This window comes from Lepidochelys kempii, chromosome 1 (assembly GCF_965140265.1).
Source record: "Lepidochelys kempii isolate rLepKem1 chromosome 1, rLepKem1.hap2, whole genome shotgun sequence".
In the NCBI taxonomy this organism is placed as follows: Eukaryota; Metazoa; Chordata; order Testudines; family Cheloniidae; genus Lepidochelys; species Lepidochelys kempii.
The window spans coordinates 301351155-301363079 of record NC_133256.1 but is presented as its reverse complement, the minus strand read 5'-3'; the positions used below and the strand labels follow the sequence as shown (position 1 = coordinate 301363079).

At 46.1% G+C, this 11925-nt stretch overlaps 1 protein-coding gene across 1 annotated transcript; it reads right to left on the bottom strand.

Moving 5' to 3' along the window:
• Positions 1–4019: 4019 nt before the first annotated feature.
• Positions 4020–11392, bottom strand: LOC140910249 (uncharacterized). The gene is made up of 3 exons (XM_073340797.1): positions 10576–11392; positions 9589–9987; positions 4020–4174 (listed from the first exon to the last, which is right to left on the bottom strand). Exons 1-3 carry the CDS (start codon positions 11156–11158, stop codon positions 4020–4022), a joined length of 1137 nt encoding a protein of 378 aa, XP_073196898.1. The 5' UTR covers positions 11159–11392.
• Positions 11393–11925: the final 533 nt, after the last annotated feature.

The window sequence follows — 11925 nt, the reverse complement described above, 5'->3', positions numbered from 1 at the left end:
TCTCTCAGGCAGAAGCGGCTCTTCCCACTCCCTGCCTGGCTGCCAGGGAATGCAGCTGACCATGGCCAGGGGAACCAAGGGAGATAAGGACAGAGCCTCTCCCTGCCTGCCAGGCCATGCTGCCCCTAAGCATCACTTCTGATCTAGGGACACCATCCCTGCCCATTTGATTAATAGCCATTGATGGCCTATCCTTCATGAATTTATTGAGTTCTTTTTTGAACCCAGTTATAGTCTTGGCCTTCACAACAACCTCTGGCAAAGAGTTCCACAGGTTGATTGTGCGTTCTGTGAAGAAATACTTCCTTTTGTTTGTTTTAAACTTGCTGACTATTATTTTCATTTGGTGACCCCTAATTCTTAGTATTATGAAAAGGAGTAAATAACACTTCCTTATTTACTTTCTTCACACCAGTCATGATTGTATAGACCTCTGTCATATCCCCCCTTAGTTGTCTCTTTTCCAAGCTGAAAACTCCCAGTCTTATTAATCTCTCCTTTTAAGGAAGCTGTTCCATAACCCTGATAATTTGTGTTGCCCTTTTTGGTATCTTTTCCAATTCCAATATATCCTTTTTGAGATGGGGTTATCAGATCTGCATGCAGTTTTCAATCTACTCAGCTTAACGAGAGCTGGTGCATATCCATTTCCCTTTGATGGAATGGTGAGCTAATTAATGAGTTTGCATTGATTAAGAAGGTCTTGAGCAATATCGGATGCAGATTTCTGGGGTGCAAGGCTGGGACTGGGGGAATTTGCAGGTGTCTCCCTCTATACAGTTCATGAGTGGCTGTGAGAGCCTTCATGTACTTTGCTGAGTGTGCCTCTACACGCTGATGGCTGAATGAACAGAGCCTGGAGGGGTTTGCATTTCACTAGCACAGCAGTGTAGGAGACAGCCTGGGCGAGAGAGTTAAAGTGGTCACAGTGGTTCCACAGTCCAGATTGCACCCTGGGGATGCCACACATGGACTGGTAGATAGGGCTGTCAGGAAATAGTGTTCCTGTCCATCTCATAATTACACTGCATGAGAGAAAAGTTGCAAGGGTTTTAAATGCAGAAAAAGATTAATTAAAAAATCACTATAAATCAAAACACTGAGGAATTATTTTCCGGTATATGCCAACAGCAAACACTTCCCCATGCATTCATGTGCAATACTCACCAGTTAATGGGTGCATCACTCCAGACAGGCAAAATCCATCCTGGAATACCGGGAGAGCCCGCTTCCTACCAGTCTTTTTCAGAGGGGGCAGCAGCTTGCATTCTCTCAGGCCCTCCTCAGCTCCTCCTCAGGTAGATTTGTGCTGCTGCTGGTGGTGGTGCTCAATTTACTGAGTGAAAACCTGGTCCCATTGAAGTCAGTGGCAAAACTTCATTGACTTCAGTGGAGCCAGGATTTCACCCACAGAGCTCTGTACTCGTGACTGTAGCACCGCAATTCAAACCAACCTCCTCTGCAGGGATGCAAGGAAGGGAAGGTTGCACCATCTTGTGGACCCACACAGGAATGGATATAATCTGGCTGTTGGCATCACTAATAAGAATCTTGATTCTGACTTTACGTGAGGGTGGCTTACACGTGATCGGACAAGACATCAAATTATCACTGGTAGTATCACAGAATTAATGGAGCAAATTTGTCCCTTGTGCAAATCCGTTGACTTAAATTGAGATAAGGCAGGGATGACTTTAGCCCCTGAATATATGGCCCCTGAGTTTTTCATCCTTCACTTGCATGGTGAGATTAAAACCAGGAGTGCTATTAAATTGCAAAACGTTGATTATTCAAGTTGGCTTCATGGTAGCAAGAAAATTAATAGAAATTGAGAAAGTGCAGGAGAGTACAAGAGTAGGTGAATCTCTTTCTTATAATCATTAATTTAGAAGGCATGAGATGAGATTTATGGGATTTTGAACCTTGAAATATAGATATCAGGAAGGAAACTGTTTATATAACGTGTGCAGTCTGCAGTTTCTCATGGAATATTACATTAAATGTTAGACATTATAGATATCACTTTGAATCTGGTTCATGCTTACCAAGCCATCTCTCAGACTAATGTAAAATTATCAGTACTGGATAGAAGCAGTACTGTATTTTTAATAAAAATAAAATGCAGCCATTTCTGCTAAAAACACACTGTAAGATTAAATGTTATGTCTATGAGAAAGTACTCTGGGTTTTAATACTTCTGTATTTGCTGATGTAACTGTAACCCTTCTGCCAGGTGGAGTCAGCAGCAACTAGAGCCAGGTTCCATATCTAGATGTTCCTCTTAACAATACAAAACAAAACTGGCTCGAGCCCCCACCTAGTATTCAGGGAAAACTTACCACCAGCCCTGGGCACCTCTAAGAGGCCATACTTCCCCACTTGTAAGCACTGAGTCTGTGTATAACAAGAGAACTCTCACAGTCCAAGTGTGACTACCTAGAGAAAATGCTGACGATGACCAACATCAATGTCCTCACCCTCCAGGAGACCCACATAGCAAATGAAGAAAAAGCCCATGGCTACAAATTCAATGGCTATAAACTCATAGACAGCAATTACTCATAGCCATCCAAAATATGGGCTGGCAATTTACATAAAACAGCAGATCCATGAACATGTGGTTCTACTTCCAACAGCGCACAAAAAACACAACTACAATCTCTATGTGCATTGGCATGCTAACCATCATTAATTTATATAAATTACCTGGTGCACAGTGACCTCAACCAGCTCTGGAGAATGCACAGGACCATGGTGTATTTGTGGGCAACTTTAATAGTCACCACACACAATGGGGCTATGCAGCAAAAAACATTGCAGATGAAGAACTGACACAATGGGCATCAGCAAATGATATGCTCCTCCTTTTCGATGCAAAACAGCATATCAATTTCCTTTCTGCAAGATGGAGCAGAGGATGCTGCCCTGACCTGACATTCATCTCTAAAGATGATACTGGCACACTGACATCTGCATTGCGTCCTCGAGGACTTCCTGAACAGCCAGCACTGATCCCAAATCCCAGTGCTCTACTCAAAACCAGTGCCATGCTGGAACTTCACAAAAGAATACTGGGCTACTTTCACTATGACTGCGGACGATACAATTTCCCACATTCCCCCAACACAGAAGACTTCGACCATTTTACTGCACTCCCAATCTCCGCTGCAAAGAAAAACATCCCCCAGGGACACAGGTCATTGTACACTTCTTGCTGGACTGCAGAGAGCCAAGAGCTCCTCCACAAATACGAGACCCAGACACTGGAAAAGCCCTTCTGGTGTCACTGGATGCAGCAAGGCAGAAATGGTGGCTTGAATGTGTAGAAGGTCTCAACTTCACACACACTTGAGCAGAAGCAGCTGGAACCTGCTAAGACACCGGGGGCTGCAAATATCACACATGCCACTAGGCTGAAGGTGAAAGCCAATGTCATCGCTGCTAAAATTTGTGGACATCAAAACAGCCAGTGGACAAACAGTACTGCAGACAAGTCCGGCATGAGCTTCAGCAGGTAGTGTCCACATGCGCTCAAGCATCCCAGTGGTCTGGATTGTTCACAAGTAAGGAGATTGATGCAGCCATTGTAGCCATGAAATTGGGAAATACAATGGGAAAAGGTGGTGTTTATCCTGAGTTCCTACATAACCTGGGTCCCCCGGCACAGAAATGGATGATGCAGCTTTTCCTCAACATCCTGGAGGCTGGTGAAATGCCCTGTATGAGGAGAGAAGCCAAGGTCATTGCACTCATAAAGCCTGGAAAACTTGCAGATCACCCTTCTAGTTATAAGCCAATCTCTTTCTTGAGCTTCACCTATAAAATGATCCTGAACCAAATCAGGCCCACTGTGGAGCCTACCCAAGGAGAAAACTGGTTTTCGACCGCACAGAAGTTGCTCTGACCAGGACCTGGCCCTCAGTACAAACATCGAGACTGGATTCCAATGAAAACTAAAGACTAGTACTGCTTTCATTGATCTCTCAGAGGCATATGACACAGTCTGGAAGGATGATCTGCTACTGAAATTGGCCAAAGTGATCCCCTGCGTACGGATTATCAAGCTGCTCAACACCAGGCTTAGCAGCCAAAGAAGGCATGTATACCTCAGAGGTCAAACCAGCAAGCTGCCCACTTTTGCATAAGGAGCTACCACAAGATTCTGTACTTGCACCTACAAGTACAGAATGTGTACTTCAATGTGTACACAAGTGATATGCCTGAAACAGTAGCACAGAAGTTTACATGTGCTGATGATTTGGCACTCGCACCTCAAGCCCGGAGCTTTAAAGAACTTGAAGTGACCCTTACATCTGACCTTAAGATCATGGAGAAATACTTCCAAAAGTGGCAACCAAGACCAAATCCAAGCGAATTGGCAGTCTCTACTTTCTACATTGACAATACCATCACACAAAACATGCTAACTGTTGAGTTTTATGGTGAAACTGTGCATTATGACCCAAAGCCAACATATCTTGGTGTCATTATTAGCCTGACACTGACCTTTCATGACCACCTCAAAAAAGTAACCTCTAAAGCACACTCGCATCAACATTATTCAAAAGTTAGCAGGAACAAGTTGGGGATCACTTGCCCTGGTTCTGAGAACATTGGCCTTGGCCCTAGTGTACTCATTTCCAGTGCACTGTGCACTGCAATGGACAAGAAGCTGCCATACCCAACTTGTGGAAAGGCAGCTGAATCAGACCACTTGAATCATCCTGGGAAATTTAAAATCAACACCCTTACCATGGCTTTCTGTATTAGCAAACATCACACCTCCAGCTATCCACTGAGATATAGACACAGCACGAGAACTTAAATCCGCTGAAGACTACCCAGAAAGAACTTCCCATGTGGCATGTTATGGATAACATACCCCAACAGTGCCTGAAATTGTGAAAACCATTAAGGACCACACTGGACCACCTCATGTCTCTGTATCCGGCAAGAGAATAGCAAAGTGTCCAGACCTTATCTGCTGTTCCAAACAAGCACATTATTACTGAACCAACAAGCCACCCTCCTGGTTTTGAACTGCCATGCAGATTTTGGACCACATTAAACTGCATTCAAACAAACCATGGAAGATGCAGCTACTTATAATTCTGAAGAGGGGACTCTTATTCTGGACTAAGGCCATGTCTACACTTACCAGGGATCAACGCTGCTGCGATCGATGCACTAGGGTCGATTTAGCGGATCTAGTGAAGGCCCGCTAAATCAACCACAGAGTGCTCTCCAGTTGATTCAGATACTCCAGCTTCCCGAGAAGAGTAAGGTAAGTCGCCACTGTAGTAAGTCGACCTAAACTACATCGAGTCCTGCTACGTTATTCACATAGCTGGAGTAGCGAAGCGTAGGTCAACTTACCCTGGTAGTGTAGACAAGGCCTAAGAGTGCCCATGCAGGGAGTTAGGTATAGCTATTCTGGAATAACTCCCCACGTAGACAAGCCTTCAGAGGGAAGAATGCCACCTGCGTAACACTAATACCATTTTCTGAAGTGCCTGGGGGTTTTCCTTGGAAATCTCCCCTCCAAGGACTGACCAAATCGAAGCCTCCTTTGTGTGTGAGACATGAGGAGATCACACAGTGAAGAGGCATGTCTGCAGTTAAACCCATTAACTAAAGTTCAGCCAAAAAAAAAAAAAGAGAGAGAGAGAGAGAGAGAGAGAGAGAGAGAGAGAGAGATGTTTTAGTGTTGTTATACTGCATCTTCATGACAGGAAACATTTGGAAAGAAGATATCATCTCACCAGGAGTGTTTCTGGGTAAAAAAGTTGAAGGAAAATACAGTAACTTCTGAATTTTAATGACATTGTACTAGGTGGAGCTCTGTGTAGAGAGAGGAAATGGTTTGGATTGTGAATACAATTGTGTGTAATTAGGAGCCACTAAAATAACTTTTGTATAAATGATACTGAGTTTCTGAGGATGAAGCATAACTTTGTAAAATGAGAGACCTAAAATTAGGCGTAATGCTTAATGAATAATAGATAGCTGGAAGGTTTTGAACAGTGTCTGTGGAATGTAGAATTTCTGCTTTTCTATGTAGCTAGTACAAAAAAGAAGCTGTCTTCAGTTCTTCAAACAACCTTAACGTTTTGAACGACACTTCAAAAATCAAATAGAAATGGGAATATTATCTCCCTTATTAACATTTGTGGTGTAGTGTTGTTTGCTGTAGTTTAAAACTCCAAACAGCCAAGGGAAAGCACAGAAAAGGCTAAAGCGCATATAAAGCTGTTAATTAATAGAAGAAAAATAAACTCATTATCTGTGTATCTGTCTATCTCTGTGTATTGCTAACTAGCTAGCTCAGGGCTTTCTATAGCACCTGTCACCAGAGTATCTAAAGTCTGATCTGAATTAGTTACTATAATACATATATCTGAATTTGTGATCAGCTAAATATACATACTTGGTTAAATATTAATTGAACAATGATCACTTATTCAGTTCAAGTACCCACAAAATATATACAGTGTACCTAAATCTGTGATTGTCCAAATATATACACCCGTGGAAATGCCTTGCAGGAGGAATTTCATACTAGTTTCAGAATAAACACAATACAGTATATTAGTTACCATGCTGGCAACCGGCAGGGGACAACTGAGTTCTAACCAGATGCCTTGCTTTAACTGTATTTGTAAGGGTATGTCTACACTACGGAATAAGGTCGAATTTATAGAAGTCGGTTTTTTAGAAATCGGTTTTATATATTCGAGTGTGTGTGTCCCCACAGAAAATGCTCTAAGTGCATTAAGTGCATTAACTCGGCGGAGCGCTTCCACAGTACCGAGGCTAGAGTCGACTTCCGGAGCGTTGCACTGTGGGTAGCTATCCCACAGTTCCCGCAGTCTCCGCTGCCCATTGGAATTCTGGGTTGAGATCCCAATGTCTGATGGGGCTAAAACATTGTCGCGGGTGGTTATGGGTACATATCGTCAGGCCCCCGTTCCCTCCCTCCCTCCGTGAAAGCAAGGGCAGACAATCGTTTCGCGCCTTTTTTCCTGAGTTACCTGTGCAGACGCCATACTACGGCAAGCATGGAGCCCGCTCAGGTAACCGTCACCCTATGACTCCTGGGTGCTGGCAGACGCGGTACGGCATTGCTACACAGTAGCAGCAACCCCTTGCCTTGTGGTAGCAGACGGTACAGTACAACTGGTAGCCGTCATCGTCATGTCCGAGGTGCTCCTGGCCACGTCGGCTGGGAGCACCTGGGCAGACAAGGGCGCAGGGACTAAATTTGGAGTGACTTGACCAAGTCATTCTCTTTAGTCCTGCAGTCAGTCCTATTGAACCATCTTATGGTGAGCGGGCAGGCGATACGGACTGCTAGCAGTCATACTGTACCATCTTCTGCCAGGCAGGCAGGAGATGAGGATTGCCAGCAGTCTTATTGTACCATCTTCTGCCGAGCAGCCATGAGATGTGGATGGCATGCAGTCCTTCTGCACCGTCTGCTGCCAGCCAAAGATGTAAAAGATAGATGGAGTGGGTCAAAACAAGAAATAGACCAGATTTGTTTTGTACTCATTTGCCTCCTCCCCTGTCTAGGGGACTCATTCCTCTAGGTCACACTGCAGTCACTCACAGAGAAGGTGCAGCAAGGTAAATCTAGCCATGTATCAATCAGAGGCCAGGCTAACCTCCTTGTTCCAATAAGAACAATTACTTAGGTGCACCATTTCTTATTGGAACCCTCCGTGAAGTCCTGCCTGAAATACTCCTTGATGTACAGGCACACCCTTTGTTGATTTTAGCTCCCTGAAGCCAACCCTGTAAGCCGTGTCGTCAGTCGCCCCTCCCTCCGTCAGAGCAACGGCAGACAATCGTTCCGCGCCTTTTTTCTGTGCGGACGCCATACCAAGGCAAGCATGGAGGCCGCTCAGCTCACTTTGGCAATTAGGAGCACATTAAACACCACATGCATTATCCAGCAGTATATGCAGCACCAGAACCTGGCAAAGCGATACCGGGCGAGGAGGCGACGTCAGCGCAGTCCCGTGAGTGATCAGGACATGGACACAGATTTCTCTGAAAGCATGGACCCTGCCAATGCATGCATCATGGTGCTAATGGGGCAGGTTCATGCTGTGGAACGCCGATTCTGGGCTTGGGAAACAAGCACAGACTGGTGGGACCGCATAGTGTTGCAGGTCTGGGACGATTCCCAGTGGCTGCGAAACTTTCGCATGCGTAAGGGCACTTTCATGGAACTTTGTGACTTGCTTTCCCCTGCCCTGAGGCGCATGAATACCAAGATGAGAGCAGCCCTCACAGTTGAGAAGCGAGTGGCGATAGCCCTGTGGAAGCTTGCAACGCCAAACAGCTACCGGTCAGTTGGGAATCAATTTGGAGTGGGCAAATCTACTGTGGGGGCTGCTGTGATGCAAGTAGCCCACGCAATCAAAGATCTGCTGATATCAAGGGTAGTGACCCTGGGAAATGTGCAGGTCATAGTGGATGGCTTTGCTGCAATGGGATTCCCTAACTGTGGTGGGGCTATAGATGGAACCCATATCCCTATCTTGGCACCGGAGCACCAAGCCGCCGAGTACATAAACCGCAAGGGGTACTTTTCGATAGTGCTGCAAGCTCTGGTGGATCACAAGGGACGTTTCACCAACATCAACGTGGGATGGCCAGAAAAGATGCATGATGCTCGCATCTTCAGGAACTCTGGTCTGTTTCAAAAGCTGCAGGAAGGGACTTTATTCCCAGACCAGAAAATAACTGTTGGGGATGTTGAAATGCCTATATGTATCCTTGGGGACCCAGCCTACCCCTTAATGCCATGGCTCATGAAGCCGTACACAGGCAGCCTGGACAGTAGTCAGGAGCTGTTCAACTACAGGCTGAGCAAGTGCAGAATGGTGGTAGAATGTGCATTTGGACGTTTAAAGGTGCGCTGGCGCAGTTTACTGACTCGCTTAGACCTCAGCGAAACCAATATTCCCACTGTTATTACTGCTTGTTGTGTGCTCCACAATATCTGTGAGAGTAAGGGGGAGACGTTTATGGTGGGGTGGGAGGTTGAGGCAAATCGCCTGGCTGCTGGTTACGCGCAGCCAGACACCAGGGCGGTTAGAAGAGCACAGGAGGGCGCGGTACGCATCAGAGAAGCTTTGAAAACCAGTTTCATGACTGGCCAGGCTACGGTGTGAAAGTTCTGTTTGTTTCTCCTTGATGAAACCCCCCGCCCCTTGGTTCACTCTACTTCCCTGTAAGCTAACCCCCCGCCCCTCCTCCCTTCAATCACCGCTTGCAGAGGCAATAAAGTCATTGCTGCTTCACATTCATGCATTCTTTATTCATTCATCACACAAATAGGGAGATGACTACCAAGGTAGTCCAGAAGGGGTGGTGGAGGAGGGAAGGAAAATGCTACACAGCACTTTAAGCACAGCACTTTAAAAGTTTACAACTTTAAAATTTATTGAATGACAGCCTTCTTTTTTTTTGGGCAATCCTCTGTGGTGGAGTGGCTGGTTGGCCGGAGGCCCCCCCACCGCGTTCTTGGGCGTCTGGGTGTGGAGGCTATGGAACTTGGGGAGGAGGGGGGTTGGTAACAGAGGGGCTGCAGTGGCAGTTTGTGCTCCAGCTGCCTTTGCTGCAGCTCAACCATACACTGGAGCATACTGGTTTGGTCCTGCAGCAGCCTCAGCATTGAATCCTGCCTCCTCTCATCACGCTGCCGCCACATTTGAGCTTCAGCCCTGTCTTCAGCCCGCCACTTACTCTCTTCAGCCCGCCACTTACTCTCTTCAGCCCGCCACCTCTCCTCCCGGTCATTTTGTGCTTTCCTGCACTCTGACATTATTTGCCTCCACGCATTCGTCTGTGCTCTGTCAGTGTGGGAGGACAGCATGAGCTCGGAGAACATTTCATCGCGAGTGCGTTTTTTTTTCTTTCTAAGCTTCACTAGCCTCTGGGAAGGAGAAGATCCTGTGGTCATTGAAACACATGCAGCTGGTGGAGAAAAAAAAAGGGACAGCGGTATTTAAAAAGACACATTTTATAAAACAGTGGCTACACTCTTTCAGGGTAAACCTTGCTGTTAACATTACATACATAGCACATGTGCTTTCTTTACAAGGTCGCATTTTGCCTCCTCCCACCGCGTGACTACCCCCTCAAACTTCCCCCCTCCCTGTGGCTAATAGCGGGGAACATTTCTGTTTAGCCACAGGCAAACAGCCCAGCAGGAATGGGCTCCTCTGAGTGTCCCCTGAAGAAAAGCACTCTATTTCAACCAGGTGACCATGAATTATATCTCACTCTCCTGAGGATAACACAGAGAGATAAAGAACGGATTTCGGTTGAATGCCAGCAAACATACACTGCAATGCTTTGTTCTACAATGATTCCCGAGTATGTGTTACTGGCCTGGAGTGGTAAAGTGTCCTACCATGAAGGACGCAATAAGGCTGCCCTCCCCAGAAACCTTTTGCAAAGGCTTTAGGACTACATCTAGGAGAACCGCAAATGCCAGGGCAAAGTAATCCTTTCACATGCTTGCTTTTAAACCATGTATAGTATTTTAAAAGGTACACTCACCAGAGGTCCCTTCTCCGCCTGCTGGGTCCAGGAGGCAGCCTTGGGTGGGTTCGGGGGGTACTGGCTCCAGGTCTAGGGTGAGAAACAGTTCCTGGCTGTCGGGAAAACCGGTTTCTCCACTTGCTTGCTGTGAGCTATCTACAACCTCCTCCTCATCATCATCTTCTTCGTCCCCAAAACCTGCTTCCGTATTGCCTCCATCTCCATTGAAGGAGTCAAACAACACGGCTGGGGTAGTGGTGGCTGAACCCCCTAAAATGGCATGCAGCTCATCATAGAAGCGGCATGTTTGGGGCTCTGACCTAGAGCGGCTGTTCGCCTCTCTGGTTTTCTGGTAGGCTTGCCTCAGCTCCTTCAGTTTCACGCGGCACTGCTTCGGGTCCCTGTTATGGCCTCTGTCCTTCATGCCCTGGGAGATTTTCACAAAGGTTTTGGCATTTCGAAAACTGGAACGGAGTTCTGATAGCACGGATTCCTCTCCCCATACAGCGATCAGATCCCATACCTCCCGTTCGGTCCATGCTGGAGCTCTTTTGCGATTCTGGGACTCTATCATGGTCACCTGTGCTGATGAGCTCTGCATGGTCACCTGCAGCTTGCCACGCTGGCCAAACAGGAAATGAGATTCAAAAGTTCGCGGTTCTTTTCCTGTCTACCTGGCCAGTGCATCTGAGTTGAGAGTGCTGTCCAGAGCGGTCATAATGGAGCACTCTGGGATAGCTCCCGGAGGCCAATACCATCGAATTGTGTCCACAGTACCCCAAATTCGAGCCGGCAACGTCGATTTAAGCGCTAATCCACTTGTCAGGGGTGGAGTAAGGAAATCGATTTTAAGAGCCCTTTAAGTCGAAATAAAGGGCTTCGTGTGTGGACTGGTGCAGGTTTACATCGATTTAACGCTGCTAAATTCGACCTAAAGTCCTAGTGTAGATCAGGGCTAAGTTAGAAAGGGCTTAACAAACCCTCTGCAGGCATCAGCTTCTGAGGTTTAAGCTAATCATATTCAATGGAACTGAGCTCAAGACCACTCCCTAGCTCTAAAAGTGTTTTTTTAACCCAGGTGTAACTCAACTTTAAAAAATTCCATTGAGGATACAAACCATATTAACCACTAAATACAGTTGTCTCTCCGCCCACTGAGCAGCACCAAGGCCACAAAGGAGAATTATGAAGAAAATATGTTTTAAAGAAGTCTCATTATCATAAGTATTTGTTAAATATTTTAAAAAATCTGTAGTCAACTTGAAACTTCATAGTAGTCAGTGTGCTGCACAACAAGGACACTAGGCATTTCATGGTCACAGTGGGGATAGAATCCATATCCGCCTGTTCCAAAAGCACCATTAGAGC